A 27,201-nucleotide genomic window follows, 5' to 3' on the forward strand; every position below is an offset into this window, starting at 1 on the left:
CATCGTCGTCATCCTCGTTCCGTCATCCAGTTGTCGTCATCTCATTGTACTCATTTCGTCGTGTCACGTTGTTGTCGTTATACCATGGTCATAATTTAAGAAGCGACATCTGATTGTTGTCATGCCGTCGTCCTTATACCACTTTTGTCGTTCCATCGATATCATTCCTTCTTCCTCATTCCATCATCACTGCTTCAGCGTCATACAGTTGTCGCCATGCCTCGATGCATACTCATGGGCGGCCTTGGCAAGTGAGTGTAATGGTAAAGTGGGGCGATATCGGAATATGTGGCAGCCAGCCGAATCGAGGAAAGTCTCCGAAGTATCACTAAGCGTGTGAAATAAACGGGACTTCGGGATTAGGCCGTGTCGCTCCATTGCTCGATTGGCATTCGCATTACCGTCGACAGTCACCGTTAGATAAATTCTGTCGTAATTTTCTTTTTCGTTTTTTATACTTCTTTGTTAATTTTATGATCCCTACCATTGACCCTCACCCCTGCTTGGGCCTTTGAGCAATCCTTTTCATTAAAGTTCATTATCTCTATCTTCTTTTACAGAGATGACCATAGACAGTTCGACAAACGTTCCTATGGCTTTAGCCTGGTACAAGTGCTTCAAGTGGGAGTGCAACATTTTTTCATTGAGTGGAAAACCATCGGCACGATAAAAATAAGTGATTAAGATTCCAGCACACTGCAAACGTAACACAGTGGCAGTACTGCGAGACCAAATCTGCACAAATAAAAATTATGTTGGGTGTAGGACAGCGGCATCCTTGGTAATGAAACTTAAAATCGGCAGATCGGACGCCACTTCCAGTCACAAGAGTAATGCATAGGTGCCTATATTCTGTGGGGTTTGTTTGGGACAGGCGTTCTTGTGTCTTCAGTGAAAGAAAAACTGCCTTCATTTGATATGCCACGAAGACGACGACGATAACAAGAACGTGATCCGGAGCCATGTTTTGAGGCAACAACAACATTTAAGACGATCCCCCGTAGTGGGTACGCGCCGCAAGAGAAAGGGAACCTAACCAAGCTCTGAACGATGACTGCAGGTGGAAGCATCAAATTTCGCTGCCAGCGTTCTGTGGCTGTTTTCGAGCAGGCCTAAGAGTACGGCGCGGTGGTCTTCGCAATAGTCCGGCTGCCGTAAGTATTAACTTTCTTCTCCTGTGTTTGTTTAGGCTCATCCTGCTTCAAAAAGGTTCTTTTTTTTTCAGGAATGAGTGGCCGGTTTATCGCTCAGTCATTACATACAAGAAGTCACACAAGCAGAACTCGTGCCACACAGGCGAGCCCACTGCAACTCGGTCACGCTCTAATCAACCAGAATCCTACTATAGCTTGCATGTGTCCCATTCTATACGCAAGGGCTTGCTGCCGCCGAACGTGAACAACACTTCTACAGGGGCGCTATAGCGGTTGGATAACATTTAGCAAGTTGAATAGGAATCGTGGCGGGATGCAACAGAAAGGTTCGCTGCTGAAATAACGCATTATTGGGAGTAATTTATAGCAATTAGCAGTCTTAAGATAAACTTAATTCACGCAATTTCCGGGATGTTTTTTATGTCTCTCTAGCCCTTTTCTTGCTCCAGCGTACCCAAAACGCTTTAATGGCACTGCTACGTGCTTTGAGTTCAATTTCTAGCGCTTAAATCATAATGTGAGGCCTAAATTTCGGCGTATAAGATTGATACGTTGTGCTTTGCGGGGTTACGTAGTTCTCGTCCAAGTGATGTTCGCTCTGGCCGCATTTCAGTACGTCCCGTACGCGGCAGTTGCCGAGCGATCTCTGAAATTTGCGGCCCGTCGCCGCCACTCGCAGATGACCACCTACACGTGCCACCTGTGCCGAACCCTCCGTCCCACTGCGACTCCACACCTGTGCCACCTTCCAACTCCGGGGCAACGCATGCAGCTTGAAGCGGCGCGTGACACCAACGGGACGGGCGAAGTTGTCGCGTCCACCGGGGAGTCGGGCACAGCCGAAGGCAATGGAGACAAAGCCGACGTCGGCAAGAACCTCTCGGCACCGTTCACATTCATTTGTAGCGAATGCCGAGCCCAGGTCGGCTCAGAAAAGCATCAGAGAACTGGCACAAGAGTGAGTGACATCATGCTGAAGGCACTGCGCACCTATTTTTATTTAGTGCGCACTGTTGACTCGACGTTGAAGCACTTGAGGCATAAAAAATGCAAAAAGACACATTACCATAAAGTAGTTAGTAAAATGTTCCAATACAACCAAAGGTGAGCGGAATGCTACTCTGCGTTAAAATGCGTAGGAACAGTGCAAGGAAACAGTCTACGGAGAAGAGCACACCACACGAGCACAGCCTTCCGTGCCTGTGTCCTCGTTTTTTGCCCTGTTACCCCGACTTCTCCTGTAAACCAACTATCAACCTTTGTAGCCTAAACAATGTCAATCATTACTGGGTTAACGCAGAGGAAGAAAGGCGAATATCGATTGGCTGACTGGCTATAGCTGGCTGCACTGACTGAGGCTACTGGACATTGTCAAATCCCGCCATACTGTCAGATTTGGCTATGGCGACATTTTGAGCCATTCAGGGAGGCCACAGCGGCCCTCGGTGCCCAACTGGCTAATCAGAGCTGACAAGATGGCAGATTTGACGATGTACCAGAACATGTCAATGCCCTGAATAGGAACCAGTGTTCAACCGCAAGTGAGACTGACGATTCGGACATCAATTGCTTTTAAACTATATATAGCTGTTAAAAAATTTACAGAAGTATATTTGCGCTGTCTCAGGCCTACGTCAATGCCTCGGCCATGCTTGGCCGATATAAGTGACTTGTGTGCGTCGTTTTTTTTTTGCACTTTATATATAATAATAATAATAATAATAATAATAATAATAATAATAATAATAATAATAATAATCAGCCTATAATTATGTCCACTGCAGGACGAAGGCCTCTCCCTGAGATCTCCAATTAGCCCTGTCTTGCGCTAGATGATTCCGACTTGCACCGGCAAATTTCGTAACTTCGTCACCCCACCTAGTTTTCTGCCATCGTCGACTGCGCTTTCCTTCTCTTGGTATCCATTCTGTAACTCTAATGGTCCACCGGTTATCCATCCTATGCATTACATAGCCTGTCCAGCTCCATTTCTTTCTCTTAATGTCCATTAGAATATCGACTATCCCCGTTTGCTCTCTGATCCACACCGCTCTCTTCCTGTCTCTTAAAGTTATGCATAACATTTTTCCTTCCATCGCTCTTTGTACGGCCCTTAACTTGTTCTCGAGCTCCTTTGTTAACCTCCAAGTTTCTCCCCATATGTTAACACCGGTAGAATGCAATGATTGTACACTTTTCTTTTCAACGACAGTGGTAAGCTCCCAGTCAGGATTTGGCAATGCCTGCCGTATATAGGTTTCTAAGTATGAATTCATAGGTAGCTAAGTTCAGCTGTCACCTTAACATCACAGCCCCTCAGAATCCGCGCAGAGTGATTGGCGAAAGGCTGGGTGGGAGGGGGGGGGGGGGGGGGGGCACCGCTGATTCTGGTGGTTGCGTCATCTATGGAAGACAAAATAAACTGTAAAGCGCCAGTTTTTGTATGTCATAACACATCTTGTTTGCATTCGGAGCCAATCAGAGAGGCCGCAGCCGCCACGTGAGCCAGTCATTGATGATAATACAGCGTTGTTTTGACAGTGCCTCGAATAGCGCTCACAAATCATACCACAAGTTTGAAACGGAGAATCGAGATACGTGCAACTGACGTAAGCTATTTAACATGGTGCGAATAAATTTTATTTCGTAAAAAGTATATATATATATATATATATATATATATATATATATATATATATATATATATATATATCCCTATATCTGAATATCTCCGCAGCCTCACAACGCCGCGTGGTATTTGCATTTCGGGCATCGACTAGAATATGCTAGCAACATTGTAGTATATATTTTTACTGGCTACTGCTACAGGCTGCTCGGGAATTGAACATTTTCTGAGATGCCGCCGTCCGTAAACGTTTGTCGCCGGGTGTACACGTCACTGCGTAATTTCCTTGCTCCCACAGTGCAGGTTATGGCGCGTCATAATGCTAAGTAGTAACACCGTTGATTGTAAATTTTGAAGAAAATTTTCCTCTTTTTTTGCGGCAGTTACCGGTCATCATGCTAAACGCGTATAAATGTGCAGGCCATGCAGGCTCTCGGACAGCGACAAGCTGCCGTGCAACCGGGACAAGCAGATGACACAGCAGTAGCGCCACCGCCTCTCCCGTCTTCATTATTGGCTGCCACGTCTGCGGCAGTGCCGAGTCACGGCATGACGCAGACAGGCGGCGAACAGATCTCTCCCGATGCGGATTGCGCTGACAACGCTACCGAGAACGCGGCGCCTCAAGTGGACGAATCGGAATCCGACTGGCAATCCACGAGCGCGTATCGGGGTTACATGCAGACGCAGCTGAAGTCTGGATGCGGAAACTCGGCACCCCCGATTCCTGGAGTAACGGATGACGCGAGTGCTTTAGCCGCCCGTGAGCCGGTGAGCGACGAAGTACGCAGACGTGCGTTTTTCATCTTAAAATCGTACGTAGACAGTTTCTCACTACATTACCTAGAGGGAAATATGGCGTTGATGCGCTGTGCTTGGGAATACCGGTGTATTGTGACTTCGGATTGGCATCGTTCTTGGAGAGCCATGACGCCTTGAAGACGCATCTGGCTAGCACCGTTCCGTCTGTAACAATGATTAATTTCCTGATGAAACAGCACGTAAAAGGTTGTTTTAGCTTTATTATTACACAAAACCATGTTTTCTTTAATTTTGATGACTTATTATTGGATGTACTACAATTATATGAAACGTAAAAAGTATGAGCTGGCCGCTAAAGTTAGAGGACAGACGACAAGATTATCGCTCACATTGGAACAATGTGTTGTCTGTTCTTGCTTTTCTTCGCTTGATTCTGCATTGTAGGTGAGTAAACTTTATTGAGAGATGTAATATGGGTGAATTAAAAGCTTTTATGTAGATTTTATTTTACAAACGCGTTATTTGTGCAGCCATATACATGGTTTAGACGAAAGCCTCGTACAACGCAAGCCTCGCAGACACAAATCCCATCATCCCGACGACGCCACAGTGCCCTGTAAGAAACTCGCATAGACGGTGGCGCCAGATTACCCTCTAGGTGTCTTAGTGAGAAACTTTATGAAATCGTAGAAAAGAAGATTACGTGCTTACCGCTGCTCTGTGCATGCGCAAGTTTCGCATAAAGATCGCATGTTATGGTTCGAATTGTTAGGTATAGCGCTTGATGCTGTTACGTGCCTGTTTTGTAGAGAGAAAAAGGAACCGCGAATTTGCCTTCCTCTACGCCTCTCGGATGCACGGCGGAGCGAATAATGCAAACCGATTTCTAAAGCCATGCTCTGTCGTATTGCAGACGCCGGAAGTGACATATGGCCGTCATGTGTTAAATATTAATCGATGCGGGGAGCGCAGACGAAGGCAAATTCGCAGTTTTTTTTTTTCTTGACAAACCAGGTAACACTACCAGGTGTTACATTGAACCATCTGGACCATAAAATGTGATCTTGCTGCGAAATTTGAGCAAGAACAAAGCAGCAGTAAACGCAATATACTTAGTTTCATCCCTTTTCATTTACAATTTAAGGGGAAGACGCACGTCTATTTATCGTCTATTTATACCTTATTTGAATTAGCGCGGAAAGCGATGGCAACACAATACTATGTGCGTAAAACGGCTGAAAGTTTAGCAGGTCGCAATTTTGCTGCTTGAGAGATCTTCACATGGCCCTTGCGGCAAACATTTAAGACACTCCGGAAAGGAACCGCATACTTGCTATTGATATCGCTCTATTTACGCTCCTCTCTTTGGAATCGTCTGGCGACGTTTTCAACTACTCAGAGTTTGATCACCCGCACGGAAGGTGCCAAATTGAACAAAAAAGTACTTACAAGGAGAAGACACCAGAGCGATGACTAAGAACTGTCTTCGCTTATGGTGTCGAACTGTAATGGTACCTTCAGATGAGCCACCCTGGCACCATGGCAGTGCAGCGGCAATGACGCCGAAAACCACCCAAGTTTTACGTTTCGTTACGTGCCAGACGAACGTGTGAGCCACCAAACGGGAGTTTGCGACATGTAGCGCCCTCTGCCAGATACATGCCGAATTCGAAGTTCAGCAGACGACATTAAGTCAACATACGCCACTTATCACTAGCACTCGCCGTGATTTGCAGACGTGAACAAGGTCAAGCATTTTATTGGTGACAAATGCTTGAAATGTGGAGTGACGATCGAATGACTCTTGCCATTCGAATGATTCTTGGAGTACGGGAACGAGCCTGCGAACTGCGCTGTCAGCACCTTGCATGTGCTCTGACTTAGCGTTAGCGTGAAGTGTTTTCGAAACTGAAGAGAAACAACGGAAACGAAAGTTACAGCATCGCACGCGGGAACTGATGCTGCAGCTTCATGTACCTCATCATCGTATGACGCCGCTACATCGGTGAAATTGTTCACCTTGGATGACTGCTCTCGTCGGGGCTCCTGGTAAACAGATATGATCAATTGCGTGGTCTTCGCTGACCGATGAGCTACTGGATTCTAGCAGCAAAAGTAGTTTTATGCGAGACGCACAGATAAACGGCTTCGGTCAATACCGCCTGCTACAAAATGGCGCCGGAAGTGAACAGCCCGCTCTTCGTCGTCTGCTGGAGCGCGCTGCTCGACGGGGTAGCACCGCGCTCCACCGTCGATCTCCGCGGTGGTACTGGTGTCGTGTTCGCCCCAGCCAAACGTACGTGCAGTGAAAACGGCACGAGTGCCGTCAGCCGAAGATGCCATAAGTTCGGGAAGCACACGTGCCTTTTGTCAGGTGATCATAAAAAGAAATCTAAAGGCAGAAAACAGAAGAAATCAAACTATAGTTAGATTTATTCTGTTCCGTTTTCTGCCTTTAAATTACCCTCCTTTATAAATGAGGGTAAAAGGTAAGCATAAACCTATCCTTCTCTAATCACTTTGTCGGTGTTTTATTTGTGCTGTTTGCCCTTTCTGTGAAATGAATTCACTAGCCTTGCAGCTCCCTTTCGCACAGCTTGGCTATCGGAACGGCCAAAAACATGGGCATCGAGCAGTCACACCGGTTATATCCTAGCAGCAGGTTTTCACAGTCGCGAGCACATGCCGGTACTGTCGCTAGACGGTGCGTAGTCGCTAGCAGGACGGGAGTGACTATGCTAATTAAGCGCTGATTGTCCGACGTATGGGTCCTGCAGAGAGGTACATCACACTTGCACACACTTGTGTATGTTTCAAACACTTCTGAGGCTGGCTCTGCCAGACGCAGACCGTTCACCATGACAGAAGCATACGCTCTGCTGTTCGTGTTGCGTTTAGCCAAACACAAGTTCGAACACATTCTAGAGATTAGTATCGCTCGCCCATCGTGTAGTGTTTGGTCTTCGCTATTTCCCATGGTACCGAAAATGATCGGTGATTGGCGCCCATGCCGAGATCACCGTGCCCTGAACGCTGCCACAGTCCGAAATATTCATGACTTTACTGCGAATCTCGACGGAGCAAGCGTCTTTTTTTTTTCAAAATTGACCAGGAAAATGCCTATAAGGCTCTTATGGCCGAGACAGACATTGCTAAGACCTTCATTGTGACTTCTGCCAGATTAGTCGAATTTCTACGAATGTCATTCGGTCTGACACTCGTTCGTGAGCTGCCGCTCGTGTTAGCTTATTCTGACGACATCCAAAAAGCTCGTCCCAAGACGCTCGTCTTGAACTGCTTTAACTTCTTTTCAATCACCTTCAAGCACATCGTCTAGTCATCAGTTCTGACAAGTTCCAGTTCGGCATGTCATCTCTGGAGTTTCTTGCCCATATTGTAAGCAGTGACAGCATTGCAAATTGCCCTTGTCCAAACTCCGTACCATAACTCCGACGTTTCTTCAGCTTAGTAAAATTCTACAAGCATGTTACCCCTTCATGTGTCACAACGCTTAAACCACTCGAAAACCATCTGGCTAACACGTAATCTGTAGCATCACTTCCAGCCCGAACATATGCGGAAGAAAAGCCTTTCGTGTCCATAAAGGCTCAGCTAGCCTAATCGACGCTCCTAATGCATCCGGAGCCCGATGCTCCCACCAGACTCATGGTGGACGATTCCGGTGTCGTCGTTACGAGCAGTTCTTTGGCGGTTCAGTGATGGCACCTGGAAGCCCCTTAAATTTTTTTAGGAAACTGTCTGGCCCTGAGACGCACTACACTGTTCTTGGTCGAGAGCTCCTTGCAGCTTGCCTAGGGGCTTCTAGGCAAGCTTTCTAAAAGGGATTCGCTACACCCTGTTCACCTACAATAAACCACTTGCCTACGCACTAAGCTCTCAACAAATGAAGTACTCGCCACGGGAGACCAGGCAGTTGGCGTACCTTCCCGAGTTTTCAATACAAGTTGAGTAAATCGAAGCCGCGATGAACATCCCGGGAGATGCACCGAGTCGCGCCGAATAAAAGAAAGCTAACCGGTGATGCAAGAACAGCTTGCATCAACACAGATCGGTAACAAAGAACAGCTACGCTTACACGCGACATGTTCTAGTTTGTGCTTTGAAGATCTCCCCCTGTCTGGTACAAGCATATCCACCTGAGACCTTTTGCGCCGCTCTCACTCCGGCGAAGAATATGTGACCATAAAGTGAGCCTCTCCTAAAAGTGCACTTAAGCATCGTCAGGCCACTTCTTCCCTTCAAAGCTAAGACACTGTTATCACTTCACAAGCGTCTACCGGTTCACCAGACGGCTAGAGGCAACACCCATCAGCGATATTACGGTAAAACCCATCGATAGTCTTGGTCAACCACCTAGGTATCACGAATAGGAGTTCCTAAGAAAGTGGTTACAGACCGAGGCACACACTTTGAACCTGCATTCTTCCGCCATGTGTCAAGTCTCCTAGGCATCCATCATCAGCGAACGACAGCCTACCATCCAAAACCGAATGGAGTGGTGGAGCGTTTTCACAGGCTCTAATAGCGGCTCTAATAGGCCGTGGTGATACGAGCCCTGAATCTACGCCTCACCTCTTGTCCGCCTCAGTATACGCCATGTATTCAAAGTCTTCCAGTGTGCTGCAGCACAGCTATATTATGGAACTTCCATTCGAATATCCGCTGGGTTCATCTCGCAGCGGCCCCAAGAGCAACCTCGGCATCTCGCAGCGGCCCCAAGAGCAACCTCGGCATCTCGCAGCGGCCCTAAGAGCAAGCTCGGCCAGCTAGATACTCCATCTTATCTGAAGCGGTTGCATGGCTTTTTCAAGGCTACCCTGATCGGTGGCCCTGCGGTACAAGTCAACGCAAAACCCATTCCTCTTCAAGTACCTGCAAACTGGCACTCATGTTTTCTCTCGGACAGACGCAGTTCGCAAGTCACTCCAACCACCGTACACCGGTCCACACTTCGTGATTGACAGGCGGGATGAACATATCACAATTCGTGCTGGTGCCACAGACGAGAACGTATCAACAGACAGGCTGAAGCCCATCTTCGTCCAAGCTGCCATGGTCGGTGGTGTAATATCCGCCTCACCCTCCCCTCCTCCGATTGTCGGAATCCAGCTGCATCAGTACGAAAACAGGCACGCTGGGCTTTCGACCGAGGGTTCTGCAGTGGCGCGCCGACGACGACGAAGCGCGACAGAGCAGAGCGAGCGGAGCGAGCGCGTGCGCTCGGGATGAAAAATAAAGTATATCCGACGACAACACAGCCAAAGCTGCGCGCACGCGCTCGCACATTCGAAGCTTCTGCTCTTGTGTTACTACGCCAAGTAGTGCCGACTTTTTGCTGGAGTTTTACAGGACCAGAAAAACCAGACATGGACACCGGAAAGCCAAAACTAAAACAGCAAATAGCGGAAATCTTTTTCCTCAGCAAGCTTTCTATTTGTTATGAAATAAACCTTGAACAAATAAATTCAATAATTGGTACGATTTCTTTCACGCTACGTAGCTTCCAGTTGTTTACATTCGTGGACTACATGCAGAAGCGCAGTATAAAATGTGTGCTTTGGCTCTGTAGCTTTCGCTGCACTGCGCAGAAAGTTGTCGCCGGGTTGTCGCCGTTCCTGCTTCTTGACGTGGCTACAGCTCCCTACTTAAAGGTGAATCGCTGGCGCATGCACACATGTTCCCTTTCAGGAGCACTTGTCCCTACGTTTTTGGCGTTTCACTGACTACTGAAGGAGGTGTGGTGCTATAGATGTCTTTCCTGCGCTCTAAGTGTGGCGGGTAAGCCAAGATGTGAATGATTGACAGTAGATAAATTGTAGCTTCGTTCTTCGGGCTTCAGAATTTGTGTGGATTAGCGTAGACTTAGCCCGGCAATTATCTGCCTTCTGGCAGATAATTTCCATCGCAAGAAGGTCTTTTAAGGCTGTGTGACTTAGCCCCTATTTCATCATTTTTGGAACACTGTCGAGAAAAGAGAGTTCAATGTATATCATCAGTAATAGTCCCATAGTGTCACTGTCCAGGTGCCGCTAGATTTTAGCGACACCCGTACAATTTAATGCGCCGCGATTGATTAATTTGATAAGTTTATTCATACGATAAATTAGACGCGAGGGCAAAAGGCTCCATTGTTCAACAACAAAAAACCAAGCCAGTCTGTTGCTTAGCGCGGGGTAGCGTTGAAATTAATTATGGATTATAACCGTATTTTGTCGAACAGTTTCAACAAACTGCCTCGTTTGTTTTCCATTTCGCAGCGGAATCTTGTGGAGCGAAACTCCTGCTACCAAGAAAACCAAGCGAACAAGGACTTGATGGAGGCCCCGCAATACCAGCTCCTCAATCGAGACGGTCTGGGTGACCGCACACCGCGGCGAAGTCAACCTGAACGCCAGAAGTCGCAAGAACTGCCTTTTGAGAACGCAGGAAACGCCTTTGCAGAAGGAACAGTCTGTCACGAGGAAAAGATGGATCATCAGGAGACAGAGGAGGAACATCTGGTCATTCGAGAGCGAGAGGCGGGCGACTACTTCGGAGACCCGACGCCAAGGATGTCAAGACTGACAACACTGCTGGCTGCGCAAAGTGCCAGCAAACTTCTGGTAGGTTTCTACTGGTTCTGGTAGGTTTCATCGAAGGCGCCAGCACTTCTGTCGCACATTATATGCCACTTTGTCACGCACGGCGTGGACAGTTGCCACGGTGATTTCTTTCTTAAGGGCGCTTAGCTGTAATGTTAGTGTGCACGTCGCGCGGCCGCGCGCGCGCGTTGTGTGTGTGTGTGTGTGTGTGTGTGTGTGTGTGTGTGTGTGTGTGTGTGTGTGTGTGTGTGTGTGTGTGTGTGTGTGTGTGTGTGTGTGTGTGTGTGTGTGTGTGTGTGTGTGTGTGTGTGTGTGTGTGTGTGTGTGTGTGCGTGCGTGCGTGCGTGCGTGCGTGTGTGCGTGCGTGCGTGTGTGCGTGTGTGTGTGTGTGCGTGTGTGCGTGTGTGTGTGTGTGTGTGTGTGAGAGAGAGAGAGAGAGAGATAGCTCAAATGACGGCGTCTTCTCCAACGTCGGACGGGGTGGTTCCCTGGTTTCGAGACCCATATACGGCCAGGAGCTCCTGGCCCCTAGCCGCCAGCGCGAGCTGGATCGACAGGGCGGGGCTGGACCGTATAAGGTCTCCCATCGCTCATGGGGTGGGGTAGTGGGGGACGGAGGCGCGTGTGAGAGTGTGCAGGGGGGCGAGTAGAGGGTGCGCGCTCTTCGTGCTCCCAAAGCTGCCTTTTTTTTTTTTTTTTTGCTTTGCATATGGCAGGGAAAGAGAACTCAACGAGGGCTGCAGGATGACCAGAGCCCCATTGCTCCCAAGTCGGCGATCACCACGAAATCGTCGGGACAGGATCAGCTCTGGGATGTTTCCGATCAACCAGCACTTTCCGACGCTTGCCGCTGCTGGAGACCATCCACTGCACAGGCACAAAACGACGTCCTTCACAACGACTGGGACGACACCTTGGAACCCGTGATGTCGAAGCTGGTAGACTTGACGATCGATCAACAGTGCACGAAAGGATGTCACGTTGTACCGAAGTATGAACAGCTACACGCAGACGCCGCTAACGTCTTGGAACCGGTGGTGCGCAAGCTCGAAGACATGCAAATGAACCCATGGCGTGCCGAAATGCCAACAGCTGACACTGGAGATGAGCATAAAGACACCGACAGCCCTAATCCACTGCAGTAGACACACCGGAAGTGGGATTAATCTGTGCATAGAAAAGATACTTTTCGCCGACTAGTGATGAAGGTTAATGGTGTTGAGTGCCTCGACAGACGATGGCAGTCCCCGTGGCTTGTGTGGACGCGGCTCTGCTAGTAAGCACGTCTTCATGGAGACGGTGTCCCAACGCCTGATTTCACGGACCTCGTGTTTAAACTCCTAGTCAGAAGAACAGTCTCGTTTTCAAAATCTATCCAGCTATATATCCAGTTACTGCTGCCTTGAGAAAGAAATCTAAAGGAACGTTTGAAGTTCTGCCAAGCAAGAATAAAGTGCTTGCTCTTGCTAATTTTTTCTTGTCTTTTATCAACAGAGTACGTTGTCTTATAAACAGGTCAATGATCCTGTAATGTAATCTTAAGTATATTTAATGCTCGCACACGCGCCTGTGTGCATCTGCGTGCCTAACGCTCTTTCTTTTCTTTTTTTTAGTTTTTTTTTTCCAGTGGCCATCTCGATTTGCACCTGCTCTTAATAAAGTACTTTAATAACGCCGTGTCATGATCTAGCCTGTCCTCAGTCTTGCGTTGTCTCTTCCGGATATACGTTTATTTGTTGTCGTGTTAAACATTTTCAGTGATATGAATTACAGATAAAACAAATTTGGCTATATGGAACCTGCTCATGCGCATGCAACGGACACCGGCGACGGCGGACACCATCGACAACCGAAACGGCAATTCGAATGAGCCCATAACACCTCACGCTGTAGAACTGCACGAATAGCCTCGCCAGATATTTTACAGCCTGGTTGCAAACAAGCTTTCCAAGAATGAATGGCTGTTGTGCGACTAAATTCCCTAAAACGTCAATGATTGCCGGAAAAAGAAAGCAATAAAGCTGCTGAAAGACTTGCTTGCCGTAAACACATGTACACGGGCCCGTTGCCGGGAAAACAACACTGATTGTAGCGTAGATAAAACCGCTACATAACGCGTGCAGGTAAGTACAGCAAGGCTCTGTATTAAGTTATCTTGACTCCACTTGCCTGAAACCACCTACTACGTCATTCTAGACTCATTCGCCCATAGTGGGTTTGAGCCGTGGTTCGAAAGAATAACAATGACAACTATCACAATTTCTAGCTCGAGACGTCTTTCTTGCTTTCTGTTTTCTCTATTAGGACTTGTTCGTTTTCCTTATAGTCTTATTTCTTGGTTTTATGCTTCCCTCCAAATTTTTGGCCTATCCCCGTAATTGGCCTCTCCCCGGCCATAGTTGAGGGCCGTCATGAACCCCATCATAAAATCTTGATCCGCACGCGTGCTTACCAGGCATCGCCTTTCCGCATCGCTTATATTTTTATGTCGGAGAAATTTATTTGCGATCGTCATATTGAATAGCTCACCCGATTCATGATCGATCCTCTATAGTGGTTATGAGATAATTATATAACCGAGCAATAACAATAAGAACAGCAGCTAGGAAGCACAAGGCTATGAAGAAAAGAAAGATGGCAACTCCGCGTCCGCGGTCCTCTTAAATTTTCGGCACCGCGGATGGACGAAACCAAAACACTTCTGCGGCATTCGCAGTTATGTTTGTGAAGCGCCGAAGTGCGCTGTGACAGTTTAATCCAGCATCCCAGTACGTCCTTGACAGGCGCATCGGGGCTATTCAACTTGATTCGTGGGTAAGTATTGTATATTTTATGTATATGCATGTAGCTCAGCTCTATATTCAGTATGACTGTCTATTTGATGCACTTCATGTTTCACTATATTCATGTATTTCTCCTGTTGCTGTACTGCATTGTCACCATAGTGGATGTTTATATTTATTAGACCTCATCATTGCGTTGTTTGACTGTTTACCGTAATTGCACGTTCACGTGTTCTAAGACTGCAGCACGATAGGATTTATAGTGTTTTCGTTATAAATGGCCGCAGGTAACCACCGTTACGAGGTTCTTTTAAAAGGGCTATGAACGTGGCAACTGTTCGCAATAATTCTTTCATTTTTCACCAAAAAAAAAAAAAGTCCCACTTTCGCCCGAAAGCCGAAGCAACGATTTCGATAGCAAATTAGTGGATAGCTATGCAAAGTAAGGGTAGCAGTTTTATCGGCCGTATACACTTATCGGCCGTATAAACTAAACGCGCGCTCCCGACGCCTTCCGGCCCGGCGGGAGCGCGCGTCCGCAGTAAGGCGCGGCCGCTCCACCTTCCTACCTTCCCTCCGGAGCGTTGCGCGCCACTGGAAGACTGCGCTTCCTTCCCGCTTCCCGCCTTTGTCTGCGCGAGCCGCGATTGCCGGCTCACCGTCGCATGCTTTCACTCGCACATACAGCGTATGGCGCGCGGCGACGATTTTATCGCCCGTGGACTTTATACGGAACTTCAAGGCGACGGCGCAATTTCGCCTAGAGTTTCCATATAATTGCTATCGCAATAAAAATTAAAATATGGGGTTCTATGTGTAAAAATCACGACCTGATTATGAGATTTTAGACGTCTATAAACTGCGCAAAAAAAAACGAAGACACAAGAAAGAAAACACGACACCACGAGCGCAGACTGCCAACTGCGCTCGTGGTGCCGTGTGTGTTTTCGTTCTTGTGTCTTCGTTTTTTTTTTTTTTTTTGCGCAGTTTATAAACGTCTAAAAGCTAGGAACCAACTAGCCCGCCAGAACGTCCTACTGATTATGAGGCACGCCGTAGTGGAGAACCCGGAATAATTTTAATGACCTGGAGTTCTTTACCGTGCACCGAATGCACGGCACACGGGAGTTTTTGCATTTCGCCCGCATCGAAATGCGGCCGCAGAGGCCGGGATTTTATGGTGCGACCTCGTGCTTAGCTAGCAGAATACGTCCCACTTCGGCGATATTTCGCTTTTCGCTTTCAGACGCACGCTGATTGGCTGGTTGAGCAAAATTGAATGACGTCGGGCTCAACCAGCCAATCAGCTCATCCAATTTTGCTAAAACAGCCAATCAGCGCGCGCCTGCAAGCAAAAAGCGAAATATCGCCGAAGTGGAACGTTTCAGAATACGTCCCTAGCGCAACGCCAAGCCACTAAGCAACCACGGCGGGCTCCTTTTTTTCACCGAACATTCTTTCTGCATTCTATATAGAGAAAAACAGTCTGATTGATTGATTGATTGATTGATTGATTGCATTCCTAATATAATCTAGGATTTGTCATTGAGTGGATTGCGCGGGTCACGACTACGTCTGTAATAGTGTAACTCTTTAAGCGAGATGTTTGATTATCCCCTTGTTATGATCCGAAAAGCGTCTGATCATCGGAGTGAGGTGCCAGAGGATAACGCGGTTGCACACGGACACAGGAAACATTTACAGCATGACGAGAAAATACAACTCGCATTCACAAAAACAACTGCGGAAAACAATGTTCAAGGCGCGTCCAAAGTTCGCGCACCGTGCATACTTAAATGCACGTAAAACGAAGAAATGCCCTCACTAGGCAGCCGCTGATCAGGCTATGAAAATGTGTTCCACCTAAAAGTGAGAAGCCCCATTACAGCGACTGATGCGCATAAAATTCTGATTAAGGCCCACAACAACTTTATGAAATTCACAAATATCGGAAAATTTATATTAATAAAATACGATCCAAAGTTGCGGTATAACTTCCTGAAGCAACACAGCGGTTGCGAGTGACACCCTTGTGGATATTTCCTGTTCCTTTTTTAGGCGCAGGTTCCTTCCTTAACTCTTGAGATCAGACTTTCTTTTTCTAAAGCTTAAATGTTATGCGATATGCATTGTATCTGCACATGACTGTCCCTGTCTCAAGTAGACTGGATACCGGCGAGCGCTACTCACTATGGCTGTGGATTAAAGGCGATTAAAGGCAGATTTTAACAGAATGCCGGCCAAAAAACGGGCAAGTTTTCACTCGGTCGCGCAAAGCTTAGGCATAGCGAAACTGTCTATCCTCAGGTCTTACTGGCTGCTACTGCTCGGTATTGGTTGCTGCTAGATCTTAACTTGGTTTAATTTAACTACGCATGTAGGAAGGTATCCTCGAGCGATTATTTTCGGAGGTACCTTCCCTTTCGCGACATTTCGCGTGACTAGCGCTGGACGCGTTGGCGCCTACGAGCGACAGCGTTCCTGGCATGCCACAAACGCAAGCAGGCTAACCATGGTTGGAACAGTGCCAAGAACGCTGTTGCTTGCCGACGCCTAACGCGTTAGAGGCTAGCCGCTCGATATCAATCGGCCAGTTCCGCTGTCTCTCGAATTCTGCCCGCCCTAGTGCAAGCTTTCACTTTTTTTTCTCCTGGCTCCGCGCGCCGCGGAGAGAAGAGAGGCGGGGGTCGGGAATGGAGGCAGCTAACGAGGAGGAGACCACGTGCGCATGCGCCGCGCCGCCCTCCTGGTTGCCATGGTTACGGCGCGGCAGTTTCTTGATACGGACCACAAATTACTGCTGGCTTAAACAGCTTTGCTGTTAAAAAAACAGTCATTTAGTAGTAAGCTTCCCGTATCTCATAAATGTTATACTGCTGTATGTATGTATGAATGTATGTATGTATGTACGTATCCTTGTATGTATGTATGTGTGCATCTTTGTATGTATGTATGTATGTAGTATGTATGTATGTATGTATGTAGTCAGCAATCACTGCCGTTACGGTTACCACAGGGTATGTATGTATGTAGATGTCAGCAATCACTGCCGTTACGGTTACCACAGGTAGGCAGAACCACACCGGGCACCACTCGGAACCACTCCTGGAACGTGGCCACCATCCACAGACTATCAGTCTCGCAAAGAGCGACGACATGGTTCCCGCGCTCACCCATTAAGAATCTCGAGGCTCGATCCACCGCCTGCGGAAGACAAGACCTGTCGCAGTTAATTCTGTCGTCGTCATCCATCTGAACAACGGAATGGCTGTCCGTCGCATCGACGGCATGTTCTTCGGACAGGGAAACATTCCTGCGGCGCCGCAGCCGTCGAAAGACAAGAGGCCTGTCACTACCAAGTCCAGCGTGTTCGCCAGACTCAGTCAGGGCGTGACCGTCAAGGAAAGCGATGACATGGCGTCCGTGCTAACCAAGATCGTCAGGATGCAAGCGCCACCGCAAGGCAACACGCGTGTCCACAATCAGTCTAGCGCCAAGTCACGTGCCAAGCTTCGTTCATCACAAGGCGAACGGCTCTTGACTGTCTGTCACGCGTGCGGAAGTCGGGTAATGTCGGAAAATGCTCAGAAACACCACATGTTGGTAAGCCCTTTCGACACTTACTAGTAACCACCATATATATTTTGAACGAGTTGCGTACAAACATAATTTTCGATTTAACTAACGCCGGTAATTAAAGCGCCCGACGTTAGATGCTTCAATTTGATGTTCAAGAAGAAGAAAACTGCTGAAACTTGCTCGGAAGACAGCACGTCTCCAAATATGCATACCGTCCCTGCCACCTGCATTGTATTCAGTGCGGAAGTTAAACACCACATTACCTCTCCAGTTTTAACACTGACATTCCGCGAAAGTAAAGTTGAATGAAAAGAGAAGAGACGTGAAACGGGAAGACAGTACAGGCGCCTGTTCTGTCATCTCCCGAGTGCTTTGAATCGAACACAAAGTCGATCTTCATAGCTAACTTCATACGGGTTTGGTGTATACTTGGGATCGGGCTATGTATGTAACCTCTTAACCCTCCAAGTGCCAGCAAAAAATCCACATATCCATTCAGAAAAGGACATCGAGCAGCCGTCGTACAGCACGCAGGTACACAATACAGGAACGTGCGCCGGTTATAGGCGGAGACTGCATAGAAGTGCTGAGCTCATATGTAGTGAATGGCGCCTGACATATAGCGAAGCGCTTGCGAGGTCTCCGATAGAATTCGGGCAGTGACAAAGCACATCCCTAGGACTTAAGGATGCTAAATTCCGGAATTTTACGTGCTAAAACCACGCTCCAATTCTGAGGCACGCCGTAGCGGGGAACTCCGGACAAACTTTGACCCCCTGGGGTCCTTTAACACGCACCCAATGCACGATACACGGCCGTTTTTGCATTCCGCCTTATCGGAATGCATCCGCCGCGGCCGGGCTCGGTTTGGCATACATCTGCAAAGTTTTTTTTTTTTTTTTGTGTGTGTGTTACTATGTAGAACTCGTCCAGCACCATTTTTTTTTTTAATAAAAGCGAAGCTTCCTGCCTCCTCATTATGCACTTTTGTTCCATGCCACAACACGTACACCCAATCACAGCACTACTGTGGATGGAGGCAGGAAACTGCTTGCTCCGTGTGTTCTATTCTGAACGCTGTCAGATTCCACTATGTTGGCGGTTTGAGCCATTCAGGGATGGCTTAGCAGCCTTGTGAGCCAATCACAGCTGACAATATGCCGAATTTGACAATATGATGGAATTTGACATGTCCAGCATGGTAACCCTTGCATCTCTCAATTCGGTTTACAGTTACTGACCCTTTTCGCGGCGATCCCGTGGGCTCTGCCATGTTTGATCACGTGGTGACGCGTCCATCGCTTGCCTCAACTGCCTCCGTTGCCTCCAGGTTTTGCAATGAATGTGTACGACACCTGTACGGCTTGGCAAACCTCTGTTTTGGGAGGTATCATAGACGGTGACTGGGTGGGCGACACGAGGCTTTGGCCACAGCTTCACAGATGCAAAAGCGCTTACGGAGCTGATTAAGCTATGTCCAAACGGCGCGAGCAGCGTATATTGTGCTTATTTTAAAATCGGGACTACCATAAATATGTATTTCAAGCTATCCAAACTTTCTGCTCATCAACTGAATCAGGATTAGTGTGTTTTGCTCTTCGTCCTTTATTTGGCAAATATTTTGAAGCAGCGGCTTGTCACGTTTCCGACTCAGTAAAATTCCTCGGTGCGGTGACTATCTGATTATTTTCTGCCTGATCGCTTGCGGGTGTGCTCAGTTCCGATAGATTTCTTCTTGCTGCGCACAATGCTTGAAACGTTACAGATGTTCTGTACATTGTAATACTATTTAGCAAAAATGTATTATTGCTAGTAACTCGCTTACTCTTGTGGACCGTCACGAAACATTAAGCTTCGACCATTCGCGCAAGATCGGTGTAGTCCTTCATTTATATTGTGCGTATATAGTACGCATGTATTGAAGTGTACACCCATTCACTTATTCTTGACACGTTGGCAATAGAGCGTACGTAGGTGTCCATGCCAGAATTAGAGTAGTGGTGTGTAAATACTGCGTGCGAAACTCCTTTTGTCACTGTCTAACGAGCGATACTCACTCTTGCTGACGTTCTGGGGCTGAAGCCCTGTCTTTGAAGGTTAGCGATACAACAGTGGCGTATGAGCAAATTTCTGTATCCACGAGGAAAGCCGTAAATCTCAAAGTGCCGGTAAAGGCTGTTTAACATGATGCGATTTTCATTGCACTGAAACGCCCAATAATCAATCAGCCAATCAATCGTCTTTACAAACTTGCTCTGTTTTTGCTCCTCGATCCATACTCAGTGGAGGGCATCATAACCAATTTAACCATCCAGGATCCTTTACCGCGCACCGAAATGTCGATGCAAGAGCGCTTTTGCATTGCGGCCCTGTGCAAGATCGCGACAAGATGGGAAAATTAAGCTGAAATAATTTTATTTTGTGCAGAAACCTCAGCAATGATACACCAGTGCATGTCTACCTTGTGCTCTTCATATCAGTCGTGGCGTGCTTCTGTCCACTGCAGGGCCCTAAACATAGCACTAGGACCCGCGAGCGTTCGAGAGGGCCTCCACCGCACCAATTCTTGGCGGGACCAGCATCGTCCGCCATTGTGCCGCAAACGCAACCAGGCGCGAAAAAACCAGAAAGATCGACTTGCAAGAGTTCCTCCCCGAATTCAACAGTATCTCGGGCCAGATCGAAAGACTCAAGATCGGCACGCGATCATCCAAAGAATACATCGGGCAAGCACGACGAGGTCAAGGTCGTACTTCGGCATTGCAACGACGAGACGAAAAGCACATGTCAACCGGCGTAGGATCGCACAATCTCTTCCGGTGCTCCCCACCATTTTCGTCCTCTGTGCAAGCCACGACCTTCATGGCTGGTCCTCCGCTTATGTGGAAGGACCATCGGCAAGGTTCATCCTATACGATACCTGCTGACAAGTTTGGCTGGGACGGCTTGGAACGTAAGCTGGAAGACTTGAAGATTCACACGCATGTAGAGATAAATCAGCACCCGGTCGTCGAACAGCAGCGAGCAGCCTACAACTACACAGTCTACCAACACTCACCGATCCCGTGGATGGTGGGAAACCATGGCTTCATCCATTGCTCGGTAGGTTAAAGCAGCTGCTTTCCAGCCACAATTAACCGCAATCAGCGACGTGACGCTGAATGTACTGGTTCTTGTCAAAACACGAGTCACAAGCGAAAGCAGAGTGCTTTGAAAAAGCTTTTGATGTAGTACCCCATCACATTTTACTGTGCATTTTATATAATATGAATGTTGCTTCTGCGTTCAGAGAGGCATTAACCATGGCGTACCAGGACTGTTCGACATAACTGCTTGTGAATAAGAAAGTTGGAGAAAGGATTGAGGTTCAACACTCAATACACCAAGGCTGCCCTCTTTCAGCAGCTTTTTTTTAATATTTGTGTTTGAGTGCATTGCAGAGTACTGCAATTAATGGCTTTAGGTTTCTCGACAATTAAGTGCACCTACTAACATATGCAGACGATGTGCCTATGCTGTGTGCAGACCAAAATAGTATATTCGGAAGTTGTGAAGATGGCCAACCGATTCTGCGAAGCAAGTGGAAGCAGAGTGAACAGGCCACAATCACCCCCCAGGCATACTTCTCTCGTTCCAAAGCCAGCCAGCACTTTGAAGCACTCGGCATGTGCGCGCCGTGCCACTTCCTAGTCTTCTTTCCTTCGACAGCTTGCGTTCTGAGGCACCATGTTAGACTGCATAATTTCTGGGATCAGCCCTCTTTCCTCATAGCACGCTACGTAGAAAGTGTGCGACGTACCGATTTCGTGATTGCCAAAGTTAATCATGTCTTAAGGTTTCTTCACCAGAGTGCCCCCCCCCCCAAATGCCACCGTCATTTTAACATACACCACATAACATAGCCATAGGTGTGTACGAGTGCATAACACGTAGTTGCTGATGACGTCACATTCCGTGTTTTTCTTGCTTATGCTCGTCCACAACCTATGTAGAAACCAATAATTGTCATGTCGTAAGCTCGCATCAACGTTCAACACGCGCACCCTATCGAGTGAGACTAGCTCAGCAGGGCTATTTGAAGAATCATCAGGTATTGCCTGGGATATTATTGGCCTTAATGAGGTTAGAACTGGTGAGCCTTATACAGTGCTAACGGCCACGTCCTCTGCTACAGAGGTCTTCCAGATAAGAGAGAATTCGGAGTAGGATTTCTAGTCCATAAGGACATAGCAGGCAGCATTGATGAATTCTACAGCATTAATGAGAGGATAGGAGTCGTCGTAATAAAGGTGAATAGGAGGTATAGACTGAAGGTAGTACAAGCCTACGGCCCAACCTCCAGTCACGATGATGAAGAAATAGAACAGTTTTATAAAGATGTTGCATTAGCAATGAGAAAGCTGCAAACTCAGTATACTGTAGTCATGGGCAACTTCAATGCAAAAGTGGGGAAAAAGCAGGCTGGTGAGCAAGCAATTGGCAACTACGGCATCGGTTCTAGGAACACTAGAGGAGAGATGTTGGTAGAATTCGTGGAAAGGAATAGGCTCCGAATAATGAAAACCTTCAGGAAGCGCAGCAACAGGAAGCGGACCTGGAAAAGCCCTAATGGAGAAACAAGGAATGAAATAGATTTCATACTCTCTGCCAATCCCAGCATAGCGCAGGATGTAGAAGTGTTAGGAAGGGTAAAGTGCAGTGACCATAGGTTAGTGAGGTCTAGGATTTCTCTCAATTTGAAGAGAGAAAGAATAAAATTAGTCAAGAAGAAACAGGCCAACCTAGACGCTTTAAGGGTAAAAGCAGACCTATTCAGGCTGGTGCTCGCAAACAAATATGTAGCTTTACAACAGGAAGATGAAGACAGCATAGAGGTCATGAATGAAATTGTAACTAGGCTGATCTCAGAAGCAGCAATTGAAGTGGAAGGTAAGGCATCAAGGCAACCAGTAGGTAAGAGAGAGAGAGGGATAAATGAGATGGGAAAGGCAGGGAGGTTAACCGGAAGGTAGATATCCAGTGTGCTACCCTGCACTGGGGAAGGGGTAAGGGGAGACAGAAAGATAAAGAAAAATGCACACACATTGCAAGCTCTCCGATGTAACAAAGGACCTAATAATGAAACGGCAAAACATGAAAGTGTCAAACTCGAGCGATCAGACAGAATTCACTCAACTGTCGAAACTGATCAACAAGAAGAAAGTAAGGGTTATCCGAAATTATAATGTGGAAAAGATTGAGGAAGCAGTAAAATATGGACGCAGCATGAAATCAGTGAGAACAAACTTGGCATAGGGTGAGGCAAAACGTACTCACTGAAAGATAAGCAGGGTAATATTATCAGCAATTTCGATAACATAGTAAAAGCAGCAGAAGAATTCTATACTGACCCGTACAGTCCCAGAGCAGCCAAGCTACTTTCACTAGAAGTAATGATGAACAGGATACAGGGGCACCTTCTATAAATAGTGATGAAGTTAGAAGGGCCTTGAAAGACATGACCAGGAGAAAAGCTGATGGAGAAGGTGGAATAACAGTCGACTTAATCAAAAATGGAGGAGATATCATGCTTGAAAAGCTTGCGGCCCTTTATACGCAATGCCTCACGACTTCAAGTGTACTAGAAAGCTAGAAGAACGCCAACATTATACTCATCCATAAGAAGGGAGACGTTAAAGAATTGAAGAATTATAGACCCATTAGCTTGCATTCAGTATTGTATAAAATATTCACCAAGATAATTTCCAATAAAATCAGGGCAACACTCGACTTCAGTCTACCAAAAGAACAGGCTGGCTTCAGGAAGGGATATTCTACGATGGATCATATCCATGTCATCAATCAGGTAATAGACAAATCTGCAGAGTACAATCAACCTCTCTATATGGCTTTCATAGATTATGAAAAAGCATTTGATTCGGTAGAGATACCAGCAGTCATAGAGGCATTGCATAATCAAGGAGTACAGGAGGCATACGTCAATATCTTGGCAAATATCTGCAAGGATTGCACAGCAACTTTGGTTCTGCACAAGAAAAGTAGAAAGATACCTATCAAGAAAAGGGTCAGGCAAAGAGACACAATCTCTCCAATGCTATTCACTGCATGCTTAGAAGAAGTATTCAAGCCCTTAGACTGGGAAGGCTTAGGAGTGAGGATGAACGGCGAATATATCAGCAACGATCAGTTTGCAGATGACATTGCCCTATTCAGCAACAATGGGAACAAATTACAGCAAATGATTGAGGGCCTTAACCCAGAAAGTGTAAGAGTGGGGTTGAAGATAAATATGCAGAAGACAAACATAATGTTCAATAGCCTGGCAAGAACCCGTCGTGGTTGCTCAGTGGCTATGGTGTTGGGCTGCCGAGCACGAGGTTGCGGGATTGAATCCCGGCCATGGCGGCCGCATTTCGATGGGGGCGAAATGCGAAAACACCTGTGTACTTAGATTTAGGTGCACGTTAAAGAACCCCAGGTGGTCCAAATTTCTGGAGTCCCCCACTATGGCGTGCCTCATAATCGGATTGTGGTTTTGGCATGTAAAACCCTATAATTTTAATAGCCTGGCAAGAGAACAAGAAGTCAGGATCGCCAGTCAGCCTCTATAGTCTGTAAAAGAGTGCCTTTATCTAGGTCAATTGCTCAGAGGGGACCCTGATCATGAGAAAGAAATTTAGAGAAGAATAAAATTGGGTTGCAGTGCATACGGCAGGCATTGCCAAATCTTGACTGGGAGCTTACCACTGTCGTTGAAAAGAAAAGTGTACAATCATTGCATTCTACCGGTGCTAACATATGGGGCAGAAACTTGGAGATTAAAAAGGAGCTCGAGAACAAGTTAAAGACCGCACAGAGTGATGGAACGAAAAATGTTAGGCCTAACATTAAGAGACGGGAAGAGAGCGGCATGGATCAGAGAACAAACAGGGATAGCCGATATTCTAGTTGACATTAGGTGGAAAAAATGAAGCTGGGCAGGACAGATAGCCGGCGGACTATTAGAGTTACATAATGAATACCAAGAGAAGGGAAGGGCGGTCGAGAACGGCAGAAAACAATGTGGGGCGATGAAGTTAGAAAATTTGCAGGCGCAAGTTGGAATCAGCTAGCGCATGACAGGGGTAATTGGAGATCACAGGGGGAGGCCTACGTCCTGCAGTAGACATAAATAAAGGCTGATGATGATGATGATGAAGCTCGCATCAAACGGCCGGCGTAGAAATAGTGACATGTGCCACCATACGATCTACTTCAATGTGGTCTTCATCGTGCTGCTCTCATCAGACACGTATACTCATGACCCACACACACTAGGTACTCGATTTACAAAAACACTTGGTCCACCTGGTATCGCTTTGCGGTCCCACAAGCAGTGCTGGATAGCCAAGTACCTGCAAAATGCTTTGCATAACATCAATTCCCACAGTGCGTAGGATCTGCGCAACTTTTTTGTTACTACTTATGGTTGAATTTTCAAGGGGATAAAAACCAATGTCCACGGGGACTATGAGACAGGGTCTGTGCATGCAAGCAAGTGTAACGAAATTCTGTGCCTTGCCTGTAGTTGTACAATGGTGGCATGAAGCAAGAGAAGGGCACTGAGCCCTTCAACGTGTGCTTTATGCGCTTCTTGAATGCATGTAAATTGCTCATCAATTTTCTACACTCCATGTCTTTCCATACTTTTCTAATCCCTTTTTCAAGTCCCAACCATGTTCACTGTTTACCATTCAAGCATCAACATAATGCTAGACAGAGCACATTAACATCAGCAATTGACAGAGGTTGCACGAGCGACCACAACTGACAACCAAGGTTCAACTCATATGGCCACTGATGTTCACACCGGCTGGCACGACCCGCCTGTCGTCAAACCGAAACGTCTCGCGATTGGTGCTGTCCACCTCTGCTCACACTGCCATCACCAAGCAAAATAAGTGTCAGAGTATGTACACGTTCTGCTCCTATGCCGCTGATTGCTTAAGCAGATTTGTGACTGCAGTCATGTTACTGAAAAACTGAGCAGTGCACAACTGACCAAAAACAGTTGCTTTTTGGCTAAAGTGACCATCTGCAACCGATCGCTTTGTAATCAACTTGGTCCCACGACCTCTGCGAGTCGCCAGTGCGAATGAGCACTTACAGCATGGCCCTCAGATCTTTATTTTTTTTTTCCCATACAACAATCACTTTAAAAAACAGAAAATTGTTGTGTATGCTATAGATGGACGATGCGCAGCACCTTCTATTACAGTCATATTTTCATACACTCTAGTAACGGGGGCACGAATTTGCTTCCACCCTGGCAGGATACGACACGGCCACACAATCCAATGCTACAACACCTGGATGGCATTGCATATGGAACTGGAACCAGCAACGTGCATTCACATGGACCACCGTCACTACTCACATTAACCCTAACTGCAGCGCCGCTAGTCGCAACACCATGGATGACGTCTGCAGTCGGCGAATGGAGAAACTTGAACCACCGGGACTCCCGAGGCAGGCTTTGAAGCTCATAGAGTTCCACCTCAGCAACTTCATGTTCGATGAACGCAAAAAGAAAAAAAAATGCCAGGGTGTCAGGCCAAAAGGAAAGCCGGTACATTAGAGACGGCTGTTGTAATGAAAAAGCTAGACAGTTTTCAGCCAGCAGTATTGATTTCATATCCACTGAGATGGAAATAGGCTGAAGGATGTTGGAGGCCAGTGGTGATGTGTATATGTATGTAGTTATGAACAGCCATTTGAAGCTTTCATTCTGCACTCCAAAATTAACAAAGTGTCTGCATTGTCTCTCTGCTTTGTTTTGTCATATACGCATGGCCGAAATGCTACTCAACATTCTGCATGCTTCTACCAAGGAAATCGCTATGACTATTCAGTCTTGTTGAAGCAGCTTGAATAGTGCCAGAAGCGAATTGAATACCTTTTGAATAGTTTTTTTAATAATGAGTAGCCGTTATCACAAGTAATATAAAACGATGTTCCCATCCCAGTATTCTTAAAGTTAGCAAGTTTCTGCATGGTATGTTACGAAGCGTTGTTTATTAAAAGCGCAAATGGAGCATTAGGAGCAAACAAGTAGTTTCTACACATGCACAGGGCTCTTCAAAGAGCGCAAATGAGCGCTGTACAGCCTGTAAAGTATGGCTTCAATTTTATGTTTACTTTGGCCCAGTTGGCATTTCGAAATATTTGAAAAGTATTCAAAAAATATTCGCATTTATGAATAGTGACTAAATGATAGGACACCATTCAATCTGTTATTCAAAAGGTTAGAATATTTGCACACTCCTAATTAAAGTGCACATATGAGAATGCAATAGGTGAGAACATACCCCTCTGGAAATTCTAGGCCTACTTGTCAATATGCTGTCAAGAAGGGCATGAGTTTCTTACAGACATAGGGAAGTCTAGCACTAATGTCTACAGGACCTGCAAGTACGGCAGTTCATTCAGCATGGGAATGATGGTCAGTGCATGAATTTGCCTGAACTTTGTCATCGTGGCTTCAAATGACTTGGCTACTTTGCAAACTGATCATGTTCAAAAACATATTGCATTACAAGTGCCCCGATTCACAACAATTATGCATGCTTACAGAGACTAACTTCCTTGCTTTGTTTAGAAAACTGCGAGTCCTTGTAATTTTAGAAAGAAGAAACATAACCATGCAAGAACGTTTG

At 46.7% G+C, this 27,201-nt stretch overlaps 1 protein-coding gene across 4 annotated transcripts; it reads left to right on the forward strand.

Moving 5' to 3' along the window:
• The first annotated feature begins 3,890 nt into the window (after positions 1-3,890).
• On the forward strand, positions 3,891-26,334 carry LOC119464511 (uncharacterized). 4 transcript variants are annotated; one of them, XR_007463411.1, is made up of 4 exons: positions 3,891-4,563; positions 10,821-11,165; positions 20,013-20,608; positions 25,819-26,334. XR_007463411.1 is itself a non-coding variant. In XM_049655972.1 (3 exons), the coding sequence occupies exons 1-3, from the start codon at positions 4,204-4,206 to the stop codon at positions 12,287-12,289; spliced, it is 1,134 nt and encodes a 377-aa protein (XP_049511929.1). In that variant the 5' UTR covers positions 3,904-4,203; the 3' UTR covers positions 12,290-12,859. The 4 variants fall into 4 exon arrangements, 3 of the variants coding, with proteins under 3 accessions (XP_049511929.1, XP_037581444.2, XP_049511930.1); XM_049655972.1 differs by lacking the exons at positions 20,013-20,608; positions 25,819-26,334 and adding an exon at positions 11,861-12,859 and having other exon boundaries at positions 3,904-4,563; XM_037725516.2 differs by lacking the exons at positions 20,013-20,608; positions 25,819-26,334 and adding an exon at positions 11,861-12,857 and having other exon boundaries at positions 3,909-4,551.
• Positions 26,335-27,201: the final 867 nt, after the last annotated feature.

The sequence above is a fragment of the Dermacentor silvarum genome, chromosome 9 (assembly GCF_013339745.2).
Source record: "Dermacentor silvarum isolate Dsil-2018 chromosome 9, BIME_Dsil_1.4, whole genome shotgun sequence".
Lineage (NCBI taxonomy): Eukaryota > Metazoa > Arthropoda > Arachnida > Ixodida > Ixodidae > Dermacentor > Dermacentor silvarum.